The sequence below is a fragment of the Diplotaxodon limnothrissa genome, linkage group LG7 (genome assembly GCF_057381915.1).
Source record: "Diplotaxodon limnothrissa isolate DT_005_m linkage group LG7, D_limnothrissa_male_GT1.1, whole genome shotgun sequence".
Classification (NCBI taxonomy): Eukaryota; Metazoa; Chordata; class Actinopteri; order Cichliformes; family Cichlidae; genus Diplotaxodon; species Diplotaxodon limnothrissa.
The window spans coordinates 14,137,208-14,157,036 of NC_140602.1; the positions used below are offsets into that span (position 1 = coordinate 14,137,208).

The 19,829-nt window shown below is 41.3% G+C and overlaps 4 protein-coding genes and 4 non-coding genes across 9 annotated transcripts; 1 reads left to right on the plus strand and 7 right to left on the minus strand.

Annotated features, from left to right (window-relative positions):
• Window positions 1-4: 4 nt before the first annotated feature.
• On the minus strand, window positions 5-3,452 carry rpl4 (ribosomal protein L4). The gene is made up of 10 exons (XM_085357481.1): window positions 3,389-3,452; window positions 2,575-2,746; window positions 2,380-2,486; window positions 2,008-2,146; window positions 1,592-1,716; window positions 1,326-1,455; window positions 819-975; window positions 521-604; window positions 216-336; window positions 5-129 (listed from the first exon to the last, which is right to left on the minus strand). The coding sequence occupies exons 1-10, from the start codon at window positions 3,389-3,391 to the stop codon at window positions 58-60; spliced, it is 1,110 nt and encodes a 369-aa protein (XP_085213607.1). The 5' UTR covers window positions 3,392-3,452; the 3' UTR covers window positions 5-57.
• LOC146627941 (small nucleolar RNA SNORD18) lies at window positions 411-477 on the minus strand. Its single transcript, XR_014906445.1, has one exon. It is a non-coding gene; the product is annotated as a small nucleolar RNA SNORD18 (small nucleolar RNA).
• On the minus strand, window positions 681-751 carry LOC146627942 (small nucleolar RNA SNORD18). The gene has a single exon (XR_014906444.1). It is a non-coding gene; the product is annotated as a small nucleolar RNA SNORD18 (small nucleolar RNA).
• LOC146627943 (small nucleolar RNA SNORD16) lies at window positions 1,803-1,901 on the minus strand. Its single transcript, XR_014906448.1, has one exon. It is a non-coding gene; the product is annotated as a small nucleolar RNA SNORD16 (small nucleolar RNA).
• Window positions 2,206-2,304, minus strand: LOC146627944 (small nucleolar RNA SNORD16). The gene has a single exon (XR_014906447.1). It is a non-coding gene; the product is annotated as a small nucleolar RNA SNORD16 (small nucleolar RNA).
• A 502-nt stretch (window positions 3,453-3,954) lies between the features above and the next one.
• zwilch (zwilch kinetochore protein) lies at window positions 3,955-12,279 on the plus strand. 2 transcript variants are annotated; one of them, XM_085357482.1, is made up of 18 exons: window positions 3,955-4,052; window positions 4,143-4,185; window positions 4,271-4,363; window positions 8,554-8,696; window positions 8,809-8,999; window positions 9,123-9,202; window positions 9,283-9,438; window positions 9,627-9,698; window positions 9,784-9,877; window positions 9,970-10,022; window positions 10,109-10,214; window positions 10,295-10,374; window positions 10,497-10,653; window positions 10,753-10,781; window positions 10,859-10,995; window positions 11,118-11,213; window positions 11,988-12,103; window positions 12,191-12,279. In XM_085357482.1, exons 1-18 carry the CDS (start codon window positions 3,955-3,957, stop codon window positions 12,277-12,279), a joined length of 1,833 nt encoding a protein of 610 aa, XP_085213608.1. The 2 variants fall into 2 exon arrangements, with proteins under 2 accessions (XP_085213608.1, XP_085213609.1); XM_085357483.1 differs by having other exon boundaries at window positions 4,003-4,052; window positions 10,112-10,214.
• Window positions 12,280-12,731: 452 nt separating this feature from the next.
• On the minus strand, window positions 12,732-16,524 carry lctlb (lactase-like b). Its single transcript, XM_085359245.1, has 14 exons — window positions 16,398-16,524; window positions 16,120-16,280; window positions 15,940-16,027; window positions 15,740-15,849; window positions 15,524-15,652; window positions 15,326-15,421; window positions 15,175-15,229; window positions 14,933-15,094; window positions 14,573-14,850; window positions 14,371-14,497; window positions 14,062-14,261; window positions 13,902-13,965; window positions 13,024-13,068; window positions 12,732-12,847 (listed from the first exon to the last, which is right to left on the minus strand). The coding sequence occupies exons 1-14, from the start codon at window positions 16,522-16,524 to the stop codon at window positions 12,732-12,734; spliced, it is 1,758 nt and encodes a 585-aa protein (XP_085215371.1).
• Window positions 16,525-17,665: 1,141 nt separating this feature from the next.
• Window positions 17,666-19,623, minus strand: snapc5 (small nuclear RNA activating complex, polypeptide 5). The gene is made up of 4 exons (XM_085359247.1): window positions 19,494-19,623; window positions 18,951-19,072; window positions 18,784-18,864; window positions 17,666-18,271 (listed from the first exon to the last, which is right to left on the minus strand). The coding sequence occupies exons 2-4, from the start codon at window positions 19,038-19,040 to the stop codon at window positions 18,074-18,076; spliced, it is 369 nt and encodes a 122-aa protein (XP_085215373.1). The 5' UTR covers window positions 19,041-19,072; window positions 19,494-19,623; the 3' UTR covers window positions 17,666-18,073.
• Window positions 19,624-19,829: the final 206 nt, after the last annotated feature.

Genomic DNA, 19,829 nt, shown 5'->3' on the forward strand with positions numbered 1-19,829 from the left:
CGTGCATTTGAAACAACTGATTTATTCATCACTGAACTCCAGTCTGTATGTATTGGTTTATGCCTTGGGCTTGGCAGGTGCACCCTTCTTTCCAGGCCTCTTCTTGGGTTTCAGCATCTTGGCCTTGATCTATGGTGAGAACAAAGAGGGGCTCTAAGTTATCAACAAATAGACATACAGTTTTTACTTCCATCTTTAACTGATCAGGCTCTTACCGCAGGGTCATGCTTGAGGATGGCATGACGTCTTGCTGTCTTGGCGTAAGGATTCAGTTTGAGCATTATGTTCAAATTCTTCAGAGGATTCTTCTTCAGAATTCTGCGGTTGAGCTTCTTGCTGTAATGACAATACAATCCACCCTTGAATATGTGAGCTTCTGCTTAACTACAACTTCAGTGAAACTTTCTGCATCACTCAGGACTTCCATATAATCAGGGTTCAGAAACACGGACCTGAAGTGGAAAATCATCATAGCTGGCAAATAAGACCTCGGGGAAAAACTACACTGAAAAATGCTTACTTGGGTGCACGAAGTGCTTTCTGGATCTCCTCACTCTTCAGAATCCTGGTCAGATCTGTATTGGTCATCTTGTGCATTGGCAGGCTGAAGGAAGAAGAGTCAAGAATTAAAGTCCCTTGTACATGAAGGCAAAAAAGCCGTATGATAAGTTTTGTTGCTATAACTCAGAACTTCGTTAAATATCACATAGTTCAAAAACACGGACCATGAAGTGGAAGCTCATCACTGTTGTACACCAGCATGATACACTGCACTTGTACTTTCAGAGTGCATGCTCTCAAAATACTCAAATACTCACTTGTAGTCAACCTTCAGGGAGGCAGCCTTGCGCCATGTGCCGTACAGGTCATCCAGCTTGCGGAAAGCACTCTCGGTCCAGATGCAGAACCGTCCAACGTGACCACCGGGAGCGAGCCTCAAAAGGTTCAGTTTGTTCACGTTCAGCAGAGTGATGCCTGCAAAATGCAGCACAATAATCAAACATCTGCATGTTGATGAACCAATTATCTTGAAGCTATAGTGAGTTTTTAAAGGGCAAATGACTTATTTAAGACTCAACTATACTATAAACACTACAATTACAACTCATCAGTATTCAGTCAAACTTGAAGTTACGCATGCATAAATGAAGAAAACAATTAGAGTTTAATTGAAAGCAAAGTAAGCTAGTTTTAGTATCTTGATCATTTATTCCATTTCATCCAATAGAAACATCCATTTTAACTATACCATAATTAAATGTAAGAATCATAATATCCATTTTCTAACACCGTAATAAATTCTAAATTTTAACCGGGACATTTACCGGGGATATTTCTGAAGGCTTTGGTTAAGCCAGCATCTTGGTTGTAGATAATGCACGGCCCTCTGCGCTGGATACGTCTGCGATTCCTCATCTTACCCTTACCGGCACGCATACGCTGAGAGGCATAGACCTGAGAAGAGCAAATAAAACTCCATTATTAATAATTAAATGCTCCCAGTGCCAACTCAAGAAAAAGAAGAATGATTTGACTTCGGGAAAACTACTGATGAAACTCAGTGTTCCTCAGTGTTTTGAGGTTACTGTACCTTCTTAATGTCATTCCAGGCTTTGAGCTTCTTCAGCAGCAGCACTGCCTCCTTGGTCTTCTTGTAGCCCTCAACTTTGTCTTCAACCACCAGTGGGACTTCAGGGATTTCCTCTATGCGGTGTCCTAAAAGGAAAGATTGTTAAGAATCAGTTAAAGACAATGACAGAGAAAACTGCTAGGACTATCAAAGTTACAGCATTAACTACACTTGCTCAGATTTAAAGGACATCAATACTCTGTGACAGCTTAGAGACGGCAGGCAACCGTCACTGTTCACAGGCTCAGACGCAAATTACACCATCACAGCAAGTCAAATGTTAGGCTGAATCAAAAAGGGTTCATTTTTGGTCAAAATATATTTCCATGCTGGTTTCTACCAATTCATGTCCCATTCGAACATCTTTTGACTCTTACCTTTGGACATCACAAGTGCAGGAATGGCAGAGGCGGCCAGGGCAGAGCAGATAGCATAGCGCTTCTGGGGTACGTTGATCCTGCGGTGCCAGCGGCGCCAGGTTTTAGTGGGGGCAAACATACGACCACCACGACACATCTAGACCAAAGTCAAGGACCACTGACTTAAAAAACTTAAGTAAATAACTATTTTATACCTGCTCAGACTCAATGTTCATCAGCCATCTGTGCCAGCATATGACAGCAGGCATTCTGTCACTGGTCACAGAGTCAGACGCAAATTACACCATCACAGCAAGCCCACAGAATTAAGTTTGCCTCAGTATACATATTACAAAGTGGGAAAAACTCTTGTAATCATCAAGAGGATACGTTTCCAAAAGCACCCTGGCCAGAACGGTGAGTACCACCACCTCTCACACGAGGGATACGGGCCACAGCTCTTCCTGTACCCCAGGACTCAGCACTGGTCTGGTGGCCTAAAACACACATAACACATAATCTATATTGTGTACATAACACCTTAATAAAACGTTTACTATATGCCAAGTACATTTATGCACTCACCTGCCAGTTCACTGACTGCATAAGGCTGGCGGTTGTTCTTGCGCATGTTGGTGTGCACAAAATTCACCACATCAGGGCGAATAGGGGCCTTGAACACTGCAGGCATGACAACATTTTTGCCTGAGGATTCTCCTTTCTCGGAATACACCGAGATGAGGGGTCGGGCACAAGCCTGAGAAAGAAATAAACAATCGTCAGATGTATTCTGTAAGAGAAAGTTATGTAGGCAATTCAAGAGTCTAAACCTGTGTAGTATGTGTCTTTAAGACATCCAGGCACGTGACAGGAGAAAAACTACTAACTTATAATTCAGATTTAAAAGGCAGATTAATCTTGACGTAATTGCAGTTTCAATAAAATATCCCTGCTTTAACCGACACAAAGTAAGGTTTCATTTAGCCAACATGAAATCTGCCTCGGTTAGCCTCAGTTTAGCTCGTTTCTGCTAAGACGACTTGGCCAGGTTGTTCAAACGTAACTTTAATTGTAAATGATAACGGGCGAATATAGCGCATAGATAAATTCAATTGGCAGAAACAACCATCTAACTTTAGATGCCATCAAAATACACAAGATCAGCCTTCAGTGATCTACCCCTGAAAGGAAAGCCACACGTGTAACTTGTAGCCGCTCACTCAAAATGGCTCCTCGTGTTAGCTTTGCTAGCTGGGAGCGTTTCAATTTGCTGCTATATTACATCGGAACCTATGATTTCCAAATTCACAAAACACGCGCTTGCTTGTTCAACACGAACCACAATATGAAGACTCGTGTATTATATCACGTTAGCCTTGAAAAACATGGAAATTCTCACCATATTCGGTAGTTATTTTCGGCTCGCCGGGAACCACGCTCCTCACGGTATGGCGGCCACAGTAAAAAAGGAAGTTGACGATTCACCCTACATGGTTTATGCCTCCGCTTTAAATCACCACTTCCGGTATTAACATAATCGTGACAAGTCCTTTGTATAACTTCATAAAACGAGCACAGGAAAATGAAAAAGAATACACAGCATAAATTATATAGCATGTTTAATTTGTCAGTGCTTAGCATGTTTAGCCAAGCAATTTTAAAACCGTTCTTAAACATGGGACTATTTCTTTACTCCATGTTGGCGCAGGAAAGATTGAACCATTTCTTTCCTCGTTATTTTTAATCAAATATTTTTTTATTTTATTAAAAAAATTCTTGTATATTCGTATTTCTGATACATTTTCAATCTATTTTATATCTCATTATTTTATTTATTTTATGAGGGAAGTGTGTGTTCACCTATGACCCCATGTCGTCACCCTCTGCTTTTCGAGCGCGCGACTGTCAAAATATCAACAACGGATTTGTTCATTTTAAACTCGTTTAGCCACTTTCGTATGTTTTATGTACATCCTTCCTTCTGTAACAGGATACACAGACCATAATTTGGCGATGTGCTCGAAGATTATATCTAGGGCTAAAGAGTTTTTCACGATTCTTCGGTGAGTTTTGGATGCATAGCGATTCTAACAAAAAGTTAACCCTCAGAATGATAGGTGAAACAAAGTTCATTTCTGTCGTGTTGATTGCAGCTCTCTTCAGGATGCGGAAAGCAGTGATCCGTATATATATGAGGTAAATTCGTGCATTCTTAAGTAAGCTGTCGTGAGTCAATGCATCCGTCGCTGTTACAGTAATGTTGATATCTTTTGGGCTTCAGGAGGAGGTCCAAATAGTGAAGATGAACGGAGACGGAATCCCTGCGGTGAATATGTATTGTGGGAACCAGACCGTCTTCGTCTGTGAAAAAGCTGTGAGTAATGTCAGTCCTTGGACTCATTTACCATATCGTAAATATGTAGACCCAATAATAAAATTTTACTTTGTAAGATTCTACTTTTTTACTTTACTCTTTTAGGAATATTTTTACCTAGTTGTGTTTATAGCGACACAACATACAGGAATAACTGTTGACTGGCTCTGACTTTTGTTGTAAAACATTTTACTTTGTTTATCTCTAGCATCCAAACTACTAATACATCTCAAGGCCTTTTAGGCCTTTTGTAAAAGCTGTGGACCTGCTTTTAATTTGAAATCTCCAAAGGCCTGTACTGCAAAGAATGATTTGTGCTTATTCATATAACTTCAGGGCATGAGAAAGATGGTTCACGTCTTTACAAGGTGCATTACCATGGCAACTTATTCTGCAGACCTCATGGTGATTTCTATCAGAAAACAAGCATGAGACTAATTGGACTCTTTTATAGGAATTTCTTTATTACTCTCCAGGGGAAACGTAAGCACCCCACACCTTCACCTCACATATCTCAAGATGCCCCTCGCTCCACACCTTGCCGCCTGTTGAACAATACTGTCTTCACTTGCAGTCTAAACTTATTACTTTCCATTTTCTTACATTAACCCATTTCTCTCCTTTCTAAAGAACAAAGCGTAGACTGGTTTTGTCTCGCCAGACTTTACAGGATTGTTCTGCCAAAACATCTATCTACATCCTGTAACTTTCCCTGGAGCAGATTACGTTTGAGATTAAAGATCACCACATAGTGACCAGTGGTAAATGGACCGATCCTTATATCCACTTTTCTGCTCTAACTGAGTGTTCATCGCACTTTGTACTACAAGTTTCATTCACCCAATCACGCACACATTCATAAAAGTGCCTTGACTAACATTCTTAGATTAGATTAGATTTGATTAGATGAAACTTTATTAATCCCTCATGTGGGTTCTTTCAGGAAATTCAGTTTCCAGTAGTACAGCACCAACAGAAGTTACATGTTACAGAGTTACAGAGATGAATGGGGCAGCTCGAGGTTCAATAGTTGGAGAAACCGGGAACTACCGACCTTCTAAATAGTTGACAACCTTTTGTACCTCCTGAGCCACAGCTGCCCCGTCCTAATCAGTTCTCTGGGAAAAGGTGTCAGGATTCCTGCAAGTTCCCTTGGACCTTTGTGTGTGGATAGTAGAAGTTATTTACATTTTTTTAATAGTGTCTAAAGTATTTGTCTTTTCCTGATGAGCATCAGACAGAAATATGTATTCATAGGTAAAACCTTACTTCTTGATTTTATTTATTTTGTTCCCTTGTTTGCTGCAACCAGTTTAAAAAGAAAATTATTGTTCAGTAAGGATTAATATACAATTCCAAAACTGGCCACCTCTTTGTATTTGTTACATTTGAATTCTATTTTTTATGTATTCCTACTCTCAGACTGTTAAACACCACATGGGCTGCAGCTAAAAATTCATTTCATGAAATAACATTTGCAATCCACCACATTTAGAGAACAAAAGAATGAGGTTTCTTATACAAATGGCAGAAATGAATTTCCTTTGAAGGGTGGCTGGCCTCTTCCTTAAAAATGGAGTGAAGAGCTCAGTCAATTGAGAGGGGCTCAAAGTAGAGCGGCTGCTCCTCCATATCGAAATGAGCCAGTTGAGGTGGTTCAGGCATCTGACTACGATACCTTCTCGATGGCTCCTAGCTGAAGTATTTTAGGCATTCACACCTCCTCTATTCACCCTGCTCACTCCCCCCCACCCCCAACAACAGCATCCAATACACACTCAACACAAGGCTCCAGCCTGTCTCTCTCAACCACCAAGGTTAGGAGGGAACTGAGGAGGATTAATGGCAAGAAGGCAGCGGGTCCAGATGGCATCAGCTCGAGGGTCGTCAGGTCCTGCGCGGACCAACTGTGTGGGGTGATGGAGCACCTCTTCAACCTGAGCCTGAGGTTGGGAAGAGTCCCACAGCTCTGGAAAACCTCCTGTGTTGTACCAGTGCCAAAGACTTCAAGCCCCAAGGACCTCAACAGCTACAGGCCGGTGGCTCTGACATCCCACCTGATGAAGACCCTGGAGCGGTTGGTCCTGGCTCAGCTTCGGCGCCTAATAAGCTCATCACTGGACCCACTTCAGTTTGCCTACCAGCCTGGCATTGGAGCGGATGATGCCGTCATTCACCTCCTACATCGTTCCCTCGCTCACCTGGAGACCGCTGGAAGCACTGTGAGAATCATGTTCTTTGATTTCTCCAGTGCCTTCAACACCATTCTTCCCTCGGTTCTAAAGGACAAGCTGGTGAACTCTGGAGTGGACCATCACCTCACTACCTGGATCCTGGACTACCTCACCGACCGACCACAGTATGTGAGGACTCAGGGCTGTGTGTCGGACAGGGTCGTCTGCAGTACGGGGGCCCCACAGGGAACGGTTCTGGCTCCGTTCCTCTTCACCATCTACACTGCAGACTTCTCCCACAATTCCACCCAGTGCTTCCTGCAGAAGTTCTCTGATGACTCTGCAATAGTCGGCCTCATCACTGATGGGGACGACAAGGAGTACAGAGGTCTGACCCAAGACTTTGTGGACTGGTGCCAGCTGAACTACCTCCAGATCAACGCCAGTAAAACCAAGGAACTGGTGGTAGACTTCCGCAGGCACAAGCATTCTCCACTGCAACCACTGAACATCCAAGGTATGGACATTGAGGCTGTGGACAGCTACAGGTACCTTGGTGTTCATCTGAACAATAGACTGGACTGGACTCATAACTCAGACGCCCTCTACAGGAAAGGGCAGAGCAGGCTGTACCTGCTGCGGAGACTCAGGTCGTTTGGAGTGGAGGGCCCACTCCTGAAGAAATTCTATGACTCTGTTGTGGCTTCTGCTATCTTTTATGGCGTGGTCTGCTGGGGCGGCAGCATCTCTGCTGGGGACAGGAAGAGACTGAACAGGGTGATCCGAAGGGCCAGCTCTGTTCTAGGATGCCCTCTGGACCCAGTGGAGGTGGTGAGTGACAGGAGAACGGCGGCTAAGCTGTCATCCCTGTTGGACAACGTCTCCCACCCCATGCAGCAGACTGTGACAGCACTGAGCAGCTCCTTCAGTGGGAGACTGCGGCACCCACGGTGTGGGACGGAGAGATTTCGCAGGTCTTTCCTCCCCACTGCTGTCAGACTCCATAATAAAGACTTTAACTGATCAAGCACACACATCCATACATATGCAATAATACTAAGTGCAATAATCCTTTCTGTCATCGTTGTATTTTACTCAGTTGTATATAGTATTTGTATTTGTATTCTATTTTTATCTTATTGTATATTTATTTTATTTTATTCTACTGTATATAGTATTTTATTTTATTCTATTCTGTACAGTTGTGTACTGTATTTATTCTTATTGTATTCTAATTTTTGCCTCATAACTCTTGCACTGTCCACTTCCTGCTGTGACAAAACAAATTTCCCACGTGTGGGACTAATAAAGGTTATCTTATCTTATCTTATCTTATGTCCTATTGAGAAGATCCCCCAGGACAGACCTAGAGATTATATCTCTCAGATGGCTTGGGAACAACTCGGTGTCACCCCTGGATGACTTGGAAGAGGTGGCCAGTGTAAGGGAACTCTTGGCTTCCCTGGTGAGACTTCTGCCCCGGTGACCAAATCCCGGATAAGCAGTAGAAAATGAATGGATGTGTCCACCAGATTCTCCCTTGTCTTAATGATAGAGCACTGATTCTGAGAAGTCTCTTAACGTACATAGTTCCTTTCTTCTTCTTTTTTACCGGCTTTCCTGGTTTTGTTTTCCTTTGTAAAATTTACTCACTCCGTTGACAGTAGACTTATCAATGTTTCTAATTGGTCAGATGCTGTCAATGCTGCCCTTAGATAATGGAAAGATAACTGGGCATGTAGAGCTTCACTGTTACAGGGTTCAGGACTGCGTTTTAGTCTAGATGGGCAGAGACTTTTGGAAAAAAGGATGCAGACACACATTCACTCCATGATCTCAAAAAGTCTTCCCGTCCAGAATAAAACCTGAGTTCCAGAGTTTTCAAGCTGAAACTGGGCCAGTAGTGTTTCCAAAATTCCCAATTGTAGGAATATTAAAACACTGAATGTATGCTTAGATGACTAACCAGTCTCCTCCTCGTCGCTCACCATTGAATTGTGCTCTGATTTCACTAAGGTTTCAAAAATAAGCGATCCAGGTGACGAACAAATGACCGAGGCTTCAAACCTTTCTGACGGCGATGCTGATGATGCTAACGACAGTGCCCACGTACTTCAAACTGAAATGGGACCGCAGCCACTTTCAGTCATGAAAGCAAGGTGATTAGTGCTAAGACGTTTAAAATTTAATTGCAAAAGAAATACGCGCTGGTAAGATGTGCATATTTAATCCACCACATCTGACAAAGTTTTTTTCTTCTTCTTTGTACAGACAGTTTCTCTCTTGGTATACATTATCTCAAAATGCCAGCATGTCAGCTGAGGACACGAACCTTCCTTTATACCCTCTGTGGGTGCGATGCGACATGTCTGATCCTGCTGGAACGACCTGGTTTGGGGCTGAAACAGTCTGTGTGGGCACTAAAGTTACTGGTGTCAAACTGTATTCCATCACCTCCAAAGGTATTGCTTAGAAACATCACTCCTCTTTGAATAACCCATTTTTAAACATTATCAGTGCATTTACTGATGATTTGTATGTATTTGTGTCACTTGTTTTTATTTTCCTGATGTTAATGTTTTTAGGTTCAACTGCAGACAAACAATCCCTCACAACCTTAGAAGAACTGAAGCAAGAGCATAAGAAACGGCATCATCCATCCTCGGTATTTCAGTTTTCATCCTCTTTTGCAAGTCTGTCTGTGTGAACGAATGCCCGTGTTCTTACACTGATAAATACTTCTAGGTGGGGATTAAAGGCAGTGCCAGGTTCAGCCTGTTTGGTTCCACTGTTGTTGAAAACACCACCATTGAGTCTCAGAGCAGCGTGACTGTGGATTTCAAATGGAGCCATGTGGAGAGTATTCTTGAGACCCCACCCCTGTCCTCTACAGCAACATTAGTGAGCAGCAATAATGACCTCTTATAATAATCCCTTCTTTCCCTTAAAAAGCTTACTTTTTATATTTCTATTTAATTAATATGCTATTATGAATAGAAAAGGGAAACATGTATCTGGAAGTAGTACCAGCAGATGAAGCTGAACAGACACAGACTGATTTTTTAATGTGTTTATCTTTTTTTATGCAGAATATCAAAATTGCCAGTGGAGACATGAGAAGTCCCATGTTTGAGATGTATAGGGAGCTGGAGTTTCTACTGGTTTGTCTTCCACTGTAATCTAAAATGACAGCAACTACCAGCATCCACATAAATAACTAAATATATCTGAATCCTGTTATTTCAGACTCTCGCTGATGGTTTGAGAACTGGTGAGACTGAATGGATGGAACCGCTGGAAAGCACATCGCCTGTAAATCTGACCAAGGCTTACCTAGAAGGCACGAAGCACTGCTGAATCAATACATTGTAAATCTGATGTAATGCTACCTGGTGCTTATGATTATTTTTTCATTTTTAATTCTTCTTTCAGAGCTACAGAACACTGCAAAAACACTGCAGGATCAGGCTGCAAGAACGCCCGAGGTAGGATGGAGCCATTATCACTAAAACATTAATTTTACAATATATCTGCTAGAGTCTTGGGTTTTTTTCCTTTCCATCTTTTTCAGAAGACCTCGAAGCTGAAGTCTGAGACAGAAACTCCCATTTTCAACTCGTTCCTGGAAAGAGGAGATTTGGATTTTGTGGAGCAGCTTTGGGTTCGGATGAGAAAAAGTGAGTTAGGCCTTCCATTCAGGAAACTGGGATGGATTTTAGCATTTTACAAACAGACAGAAAAAAACTTTGTATTGCAGGTGTGACTTCATATCAGGACATTGGAGACTGCCTGAAGTTGGTCATTGACGCTCTAAGATATGGTGACATCAAACCCTGGGTAACAACATAAAACATTTCCGCTTTTGAAAACTTGGAGTTAGATGAGTTTGGATGTTGCAGTTGTTATTTTATGAATTCATTGATTAATTTTTTTTTTGTTTTTTGTTTCACATCATCCAGATTCACAGAGACAGCAGCAGTTCCCTCAGCAAGCTCATTCTGCAGTCGTACCACCAGCAGATCGAACATGTGTCTCTTACAGGCTTCACGCCTGTCAACATGCTGCTGGAGATGGGTCTGGATAAGATGAGAAAAGACTATATTAACTACCTGATTGGTAACCTTTAATTATTCATTTGGAGCTCTTTCTTTGACTCTGTGTTTGTGTTATGCTCTCTGGATGATAGGCCATTTGCAATTTGTGTTTGTTTCTTAGGTGAAGAACTGACGACTTTAAACCACTTGGTAAGCTTTACACTGTTTCTCAGTTCTTTTCAAGTGTCTGTCAGCATAGTACTGACTCTGAGTAATTTCCTCCACAGTGTTTTTACCTCAGCACGGAGGTTGATCTGCAGGAACAAGTGATCCGACTCAGGAAACTGCACCATCTGCTGGAAATAATTGTGACCTGCAGCACATTCCTTGGTTTGCCCTACGATCGTCTCTTTCTTCTCACGCAGTAAATCTTTTGACTTTTTTTCTGCCCCAGTGATATGTGACTGTGCAGAAGTATTTCTTCTTTTAAACTGGTATTTAAATAAACAATTCCCTCTCCTGTTTCCCCCCTTTCCTGTCACATAGATTGTGTTTGCAGCACTACAGAACGTCACCTTATGATGAAGAGCACGAGTTCAAACTCCAAATCAAACCTGCCCTGATCAGTCATTTCTACCAAAAGTAAGGAATGCAAGCCTTTTTTACTGCCTGCTTTATTGTGAAACTGGGATATTTGACCTTATTGTTTGTGAATATGACATTTTTATAGTGGACATAATCATATTGATAATGAAAATATGCAACAATTATTTATTGTAGATTTCAGTTCTTTAATCCGTCTTTGTTGTTGGGGTTTTTAATCATCTAATAGTATATAATGCTAGCAGACTGCAAAGTGCAATCAATCTTTTGGCAACTCAGTGATGACACTAAACATGCTTCGGTTATATTATCGATCTAAATCTCTCACCTCAAGCTGAGGTGCAAACATGACAGATTTAAAGGAGCTGTCACAAATGCCAAGAGAGCCAATTATTCCTTTGTGCCAAAAGACAACGGTTCAACTGAAGATTTCCAAGACACTTCAAATTGAACGAGACACTGTTGGGATGTTAGTTCAAAAGTCAATGTATTATTGCAAACCTTTACATGCAGGAAGGACCTGACGAAGGCGGGGGAAAAACACTTAACAAGCAAAAATGTCAGGCCTGTAAACCTCACCACAGTCCAATCTCGACTGAACGGCACATAAAAGTCGACCTGAATGTGACGCCCGCAGAATTCTGGCAGTCTATTATGTGGAGTGTTGAAAACAGAGATCTCAACGGCTTGCGAGAAACCACATAAAACATTTATTGAAAGTCAAAGGATATATTGGTGGATGTTAGGCTTTTTTTCTTTCTTTTTTTTTTACACAGAATTTAGTTTTTCTGTGTTCATCTTTGTGCTCTACAGGGAGCACCCAATACTGTGGGGGGTTGAGGTGTCCAGTGGTCATGGTCCTCGTGAGGTCAGGACCTCCTTACATCTTAGTGACAGACCACTGGTTGATCATGTCATCTTTGAAACAGGTGATTTTTATTTACTGAATATATAAGTGACTACCCCAGTAAAGTATCGATAACAATATTCTTCTTTAACTATTCTTTTGTTTTTAGACTATCCAAATGAAACCGTGAATGGGGACAGTGAGGATCCTGCTTTCTTCTCCACTATGGCGTACTGCAGCCTTGTCAACTTTGCATGAATTTATAAAACATGCTACTAACCCCTCAACAGCAAATTTCAGTCCTTTGTGTGTGTGTGTGTGTGTGTGTGTGTATATGTTTTTTCCAGTCACATCTTTATTTTCACATTTTGCTGCTCAAGGAAAGACAGGAAATATTCTGCCAAACAACTTAGCTGTATCCAAATGAAAGTAGATCAGTAGATCACCTGGCGTCTTTGCAATACCAGTATCCTATAGTAGCAGTTTAATTAGAAACTCTGACTCCTTTTTCCTTCTACGCAAAACCAGTCATTTTAGAGCAAAACGCTTTACACACATCAAATCGATAAAAATCACCAGTTCTTTCAGTTCAGCTCAAATGATGTATTTATATTCACACGTTATCCAATAAAGAAGTGATGCACTTACATTTTAAATGTGTGCATATGTGTGTGTGCCGATGCTTGTGATGTATAAACACGAAAGCCTTCCTAGTTACGCCTCCGCAGCAGGAACATGAGGAAGATGGCACTGAGCAAAATGGAGAGTGTGCACACAGTGGGAACAACGATCTCGGTCACCATCTCCATGTGGCTGGTCAAAGGGTCTGCAAAGCACATACACACACACACACACACACACTCATTAAAAACTTATGGGCATCGTTATATCGTCCAAACACTGCCAGTGAAGCGAAAGCTCAAGCACAGCACTCAAAGGGTTAATACTTGTCCCGGAATCACAATTTTGGTCTAATTCATAGAGAGCATAGGGATTCCTTACCATGTATAAGTCTTAGAATATTGGCAGCAGTACTCCGCTGTTCCTCTAATAAAAGAAGAGAAAGTACTCAGAGTTGATTAATGGCACTTTAACCCTTTGAGAACTGCATGCAGCTACAGGGGAATATTTCAGAAAGCAGTGTTTTTACCAGATGACTATTAAAAGCAGTATTCTGAAAATGACTTAATATTACAAGCCATCAGCAAGCAGGTGAGGCTTATGTTTGAAATTTTGATTTCAGCTCAGATATATCACTGACTTTATTGGTGCTATTACATTACCCAGTTACATTTTTAATCTCTGCTTTGTGGGCTGAAGTGCACCGCTTTGCTTTATGCCTGTTTGCGAGTTTTTGTTAAAAAAGCTCTTTTAAAAGGAGCAAAAGCTTGTGTTTAATTGCAGGTGTTAAACGCAGGAGCTTGTTAGTCAGAATTGTAAACACACAATTGCAAAGCGACAAAAGAGAAAAAAAGAAATCAGATTGTTAGAAATAGGAAGCATGTACCCTCAAGTTCTAAACTTCATCATGCACAGGCCAAACCTTTGGCATTTCTGCATGTTCCTGGGATTTTCTTCTAGCTGGAGGGGCAAACAAAGAAGATATCTCAGATCGCCTGTAACAGATTCTACTAATCAATTTTTAAATTTCAACTATTCTTCTTAACACTATTTGTCCGTGCATGTTCTGAGATGGCTGAAGAAAAGAAACAGATTTATTATTTTCATTGTTATAGTGTTCAAAATTTTAGGACATTTTTTTGTTTGTTTGTTTGCTGTTTTTTCCATATTTTGGCAAGAATCTTTATTTGTTTACCCCTGCTAGTTGTTCAACCCTATATAGTGAGGAACATGGTCAATGATGTTACAGACGAACTGACCTGCAGCTAGAAGCTGATTGCTGGAAGAGCACGTCTCAACTGCCTTTCGCCTCCAGTTTTCAACCTGTGGAGGTTCACAAGACAGTCAAATATAATCAGAATAAACCATGTAATGAAAAACCCCTCAGACTGGCAGGGCTTTGTAGTCCTTTCTGCTCACCTCTCTTTGATTGGGAAATCCATTGAAGCTGATAATGCGTTTGTAAAACTGAACAGAAGCTTTGGGATAGCGAGGCTTGTTTTTGTTCCTGAAGTCCACATAGTACAAGCCAAATCTCTCAGAGAAACCTTCATCCCACTCAAATTTGTCCAGCAGCGACCATGCAGTGTAGCCCTTCACATTGACTCCGTCTTTGATAGCTGGGTGACAAAGAGATCAAAGAGCTTGATAACTACAAAAAAGTAATTTCAATTTAAGACAGTGGGCACATTTTTGCATTTTTTGTTCAATACATGTGAGCTCATTCACCTTTAAGCATCTCATTGATGTAGTCTTTGTAGTACACTATCCTCCATTCATCACAAAGCTCTGTGCATAACATCTTCTCAGAGACTCCATTTGCAGTCACATAAATCATTGGGTTCCCATACTGAGTCTAGATAAGGATGAAATCAATATGAGTTTGTTTTTTTTAAGTAAAGAGTATGTAGCACAAATATCAATGAGTAACCTTGACAAAATTGAGCAGACGCCTAAAACCCCAGGGCACGGCATAGAGCCACTCTGAACCAGGGTCAGGCCATCTTGGGTCAACCAGCTCAGCCAGGTCACGGTCACTAAAGTAGTTGCTGCTGCTACGGCCCGATGGGTTGTTTTTTTGGGTGATGTAGCGGGTGGTGAAATGACCAATGCCAAGGAAGTCACAGGTCCCCTTTATGTAGCTCTTCTCTTGAGGGGAAAATGTGGGCAGTCGAGACGTCCCGAGGCCCTGCTGGACACTCTTTCTCCCTGCACATTGCCACAAATAGCAATTATTTAATTCCTGTTATATAAATAACACTAATTTAGGAGCATTTACAGTTTAACATACCTATGAAGTCTTTCATCACTTGAGGGTAGTCGCCATGAAAGATCGGTGTGGCAAACCATCCCAGGTGGAACTGGACATATCTCTCAGCTGCTTCAATGTCTTTCTGGTTGCTGATATCCACCGGTTCTCCCCATTCCCCCGACAGAGAGATGCCAACCAGACCTACGGATTTAAACAGGAGCTCTCAGCAATTAGAAAATGTAATCTTTTTAGTGGTAAACGCTGACTTTCATTTTCTTTACCTTTTTGCTTCCCCCTCCACTGTGTGTCATACGTGTGCCAAACTTTAGCATGTGCCTATGAAAAAAGTATTTTTTCACATTTCACTTTAAAGTCTTTATTAATTACTGTGTAGTTTTTATACTGTAATTGAATAAAAGTGACGTCTTATACCTTAATGATATGATGTGCAGCTCTGTATGCTCCCGTTCCCCTCAGCCTCAGTCCAGGAGCGTGTTCCCCCGTCTCATAACCTTCAACAGCTACAGACTGGTACATGTGCATAAATGTGCATAAATACAATACTTTTAATGCTGACGGGAGTTAAACTTGTGCATGTATTTGTTGTATAAATATTTCTTGTAAATGTACCCATGGATTGTTGAAAGTGATCCAGTACTTGACTCGGTCGCCAAATCTCTCAAAGCACAGGTTAGCAAATTCATTGAAATAATTGACCATGCTTATATTTTGCCATCCACCATATTTCTCTTGCAAGACCTATAAAAACAAACAAAAAAAAGAAACATATTGTTTAAAAAGTTATTAAGAACAAAGTTGAGGGTTCTCTGTATTTTGCTTACAAACCTGTGGAAGATCCCAGTGATACAAAGTAACAATCGGAGTGATTTTGTTCTCCAGTAGGTGGTTGATCAGGTGATCGTAGTACTGTATTCCCTTTTCATTTACATGGTCAGCTGGAAAGAGTGTTTTAGCATGGATTACTTTTAAATAAAACCACATTCTGCCAGTTTATTTCATCAAAAGGCTTAACATCAGTTACCCACATTTTATGCCAGTGGGAAGGAGTCGAGGCCATGAGATAGAGAAACGATAGTGGTTAAGCCTCAGCTCCTTCATCAGAGAAATATCATCCTGCACAAAAGGCATACACTGGATTACTTGGTGTCCTAACTACAAACCTTCCTCTCCTTACACCTCAGACACACCACACCTGATTGCCCTACCTTGACTTTGTAGTAGCCCTCACAGGAGAAATCCCCAGTGTCATTTTGTTGGATCTTGCCTTTCTTATGACTGAACACGTCCCAGATGCTCAGTCCTTTTCCATCTTTGTCCCAGGCTCCTTCTGTTTGATAGGCTGAACCTCCGGCACCCCACGAAAATCCTGAAAAACAAAACGTTAGCAGATCTGGGTTACACGATCACAGTTTAGGAGGACTAATGGCACTACATACAAAAAGAATAAAATGTAACCCCACTGAACAAAACGAACTGTGTGTACCAGCTGGAAAAGTGCCATAATAGAAGGAGCCGTGGTGGTTCTTTGTCCAGTCGAAGTCCTCAGCCGCAGACACACACAGCACCAACATAAGCACATGGCACACACCGACTGCACAGTGGGGCAGCATGGTACTTTTGAGCCTGCAGCACAGTTCGTGTCTCACTCTGCTTCAGTCGCTCACTACCACCTAAATACAGATGAGAAGCATTCAGCACCAACGCTTAATGACAAAAAGAAGCGTGGTCTGGAGTAAACATGTCATATTCAAGCCAAAATGCACACATGCTTGCAAACCTTTCAAATAAAACCTGTGTAAAATTGGTATAATAACAATAAACTATCACCAAGTCGTCTGGAAGCATCCAATGTGCTGGACTGTGGGGGGTCCCACGTCCATAATGCAAAGCCAAATGGAGCTTTTCAGACTCAATGGTCTGTGAGCTCATCTTGCTGAGGCAGACAGATCCCATTCAAACTACGGTTTCACCTCTGTAAGCAAAGCTAATGTTGGAGAGGTTGATATATTTACAGTGCACAATCACACAACAATGGATGAACTTTTCCTCACAAACAGGCAAATGTAAGAGGACCTTACAATTGCTGCTATTTCTTTTGTTTGCAAATTTAACTTAAAAGTAAACCCAGTTATCTTTGCAAATAATTTCCAGGTGTTCAGGAGCATCATAGCAAAACAGAAGATACTGCACTGTAAGCATGAAAAATTGAAAACAGAAATATGGCAAAGCATAAATACAGCCTGAAAATGTAATGTGCCTGCATACTAATTCTACACACTTCTGCCTATGTTCACATCTCTGCTGCCCCCCCTCCCCCCCCACCACTTTTGTTTAAAAAAATATTATCCTTGCAGTATTTTTCCCCATTTGTTACCTGTTAACCTTACGAACAAGGCATTTGCAGGTCTGCGCAGTGACTTTGGGGTGAATGGCAGCTCTCTCCTGGACTAGCAGACCCTGTAGACAGCTGTTATTTGTGCAATCTCTATTATACATTCCCTGTTGTAGCACCACCCTTCTCCAGAGCTGTCCCTGCTTTCAGGATGAAAGCTGGCCTTATTGTGAGGCTCGCTGTATTGTTTTAACTGTTTAGAAAATGCTGAATGGTTTTCTCGTGGAAAGTGTTTGCACTGCACTACCCATTTGCCCGGGTCAGGTTAGGACACGAAGTGAACACAGATATTATCTTGAAGTGTACACTGTAAAAAAACAGGCTGGTGAAAATGTATGCAAAACATTTATTTTGTGCTTACATAATACAGACATACTATCTCCTTATATGGCCCAGCCATACATTTTCATCAACAGACACATCTCAACATCAGACCTTCTAATTCTCAAAGTGGGTTGATGCTTTCATTCTCCGAAAATACACAATATGTTTAGAAAGCCATGAGTTTCTCATAACACTGCCTCAAAGCATTTCAGCAGCAGATTTCCCACAAAGTTTGACATATGACTAACATGGTGTGAAATCCTGGTGACGTGCCTTAAATCCAGCAAAGGAGGAAATATTGCTAGCACCGGACATTGTTACACTGCTACTTACTCCACCCAAATAAATAAAACGTCTTCAGTGATAATACAAAACAGGTGAACAAATAACAGGCATCTGTTCATGTTCTTCTTCAGTGGTGTAAATACTAACACTGATGGATCTCAGTAATCTTCTTCCTCCTCATCCTCCTCAGGCAAAAATCCGAGTTCGTTGTCATCCTCATCCCCCTCCTCATCTTCCTCCTCCTCCTCCTCATCCTCCTCCTCCTCTTCTTCTTCTTCCATATCATAATCTGCCGCAGCATTCAAGAGGAGTTTGGTTCGATTAATCTCACTTTCATCATCCAGATTAACCTCAACCTGAAACATTCAACAACAAAAAAGAAAAGAATTGATGTTGAAAGGTGAAAACTTTACAACCAGTTGTCATAACCAGACACAGACATCATACAACACTTTTGTGCAAAAGTGTGGGGGTGGGGGAAAAATAAGCAAAGAAGAGATTGGGTCAGTGTGAGTCTGTCTGGCTGATGGTGCAATCTCTTGAGACAATATCATCAATTGCTCACTTTAACCATGAAATCAATCATAATCACGTGCAGAAGCAACAAGTTTATGTTTCAGGGAATCCCACTCTGCAGCCTCTGAATTACTGAATTAAAACAAAAAGGACAAATTTCCCAAGACACATATAGTACCTCTCTAAATATACACTACTGATAAAAAAGTTAGATGCACTCTGACTAAATGACTGTGCTCCCCTTAAGCAAATTACTGCTAGAGAAACACAGTTATTTGGTCTTGTATATGAATGCAAATGACCGATTGTAATAGTCTCCAGTGTTGTGTCCTTTCCTGGTGCAGAGATCTACCTCAGGTTCGGGCGATAAGCGTTGAGAGGTTCCTTCTTCTGTTTGAGCATTAATAATAGACTTCAGGGCCCCCTCTTCAAACTGAAATGCAGAAGAAGCACACAGGACATAAACTACAGGTATGTACACAAATTCCAGCATGCTTGTATTTTGCAGCTTGCACTGACCTTTAACCTGTTCAGTTGGTCCTGTAGCATGACTTTGATTTTTAGAAGAGTCTCCTCTTCCTTCTTTAACTCCTGCAGACGGCTAAGCATATTTGCTGCTGCAGTCAGACCATTCCTCAATACTGAGAGAGAAACCAGACAGCACAAGGATGCTTTACAAAGCTTTTTTTATTTGATTATTCGCTCTCCGGTACCTTGAGTTTACTGTACTAATTCTATTGCCAACACGTTTGGCCTTTTCTGTCTCATCTTTTAACATTTAATACCACTATATTCAATACACTTAACAACTCAGCAGGTAGTATTAGCTGGTCAAAATATCAATTTTATAGTAGACTACAACAATGCATTAATCGCAGCCAGTTATTAACAGATCGGTATTTAATGTCCGCAACAACACACTGTTTCTGGAAATTTTGTAACATGATTTTGTTATTCCTAGCTAGCCGCTACAAAGAGCACTTTGGAGGCAAAGCGTGTATCCCACATAATAAACAGTTTATGTCCCCAGGTGAGTAACAAAAACAATTTTAAGACAATTACCTCCGTTTATAAATTCAGCCTACAACTCCATACCAACGCCAAAATTGTTGAAACACAGGATAAAGTGCCTCCTGAAGCTTCTTATTTAGGATAGGAAAAGCAGCAGAGATGTTGTGCTACAGCTACGGCTACCGCTACTAGCCAAACTTTGGTTCCTGTGCTGTCATGTCCGGGTTTAATGTGCCTTCACGTCCTGTCGGACAAAACAGTTGTTAAATAAGACTGTCACGGCTTTACTAGATGCAGCAATACCCATCTGTAATTTCACGCTTTTCTTGTTTTTGCTAATTAACTAGATTCAGTTTGATGTTGTTATTTTTGATACTCTATTTGTAT

Excerpts from the sequence above, each read along its gene's own strand:
- rpl4 (XM_085357481.1), bottom strand. Across the intron at positions 1,717-2,007 it reads TGCACTTGTGATGTCCAAAG|GACACCGCATAGAGGAAATC; the intron begins GTAAGAGTCAAA and ends CTTTCCTTTTAG. Across the intron at positions 1,456-1,591 it reads CCTGGAATGACATTAAGAAG|GTCTATGCCTCTCAGCGTAT; the intron begins GTACAGTAACCT and ends TGCTCTTCTCAG.
- zwilch (XM_085357482.1), top strand. The coding sequence starts at position 3,955 with ATGTACATCCTTCCTTCTGTAACAGGATACACAGACCATAATTTGGCG. Across the intron at positions 4,053-4,142 it reads GAGTTTTTCACGATTCTTCG|CTCTCTTCAGGATGCGGAAA; the intron begins GTGAGTTTTGGA and ends TGTTGATTGCAG. Across the intron at positions 9,878-9,969 it reads GACCAAGGCTTACCTAGAAG|AGCTACAGAACACTGCAAAA; the intron begins GCACGAAGCACT and ends TTCTTCTTTCAG.
- lctlb (XM_085359245.1), bottom strand. The coding sequence starts at position 16,524 with ATGCTGCCCCACTGTGCAGTCGGTGTGTGCCATGTGCTTATGTTGGTG. Across the intron at positions 15,850-15,939 it reads CCTTCCCACTGGCATAAAAT|CTGACCATGTAAATGAAAAG; the intron begins GTGGGTAACTGA and ends CACTCTTTCCAG. Across the intron at positions 15,230-15,325 it reads CTGCACATCATATCATTAAG|GCACATGCTAAAGTTTGGCA; the intron begins GTATAAGACGTC and ends CTTTTTTCATAG.
- snapc5 (XM_085359247.1), bottom strand. The coding sequence starts at position 19,040 with ATGCTTAGCCGTCTGCAGGAGTTAAAGAAGGAAGAGGAGACTCTTCTA. Across the intron at positions 18,865-18,950 it reads ACCAACTGAACAGGTTAAAG|TTTGAAGAGGGGGCCCTGAA; the intron begins GTCAGTGCAAGC and ends TCTGCATTTCAG. Across the intron at positions 18,272-18,783 it reads GCTTATCGCCCGAACCTGAG|GTTGAGGTTAATCTGGATGA; the intron begins GTAGATCTCTGC and ends TGAATGTTTCAG.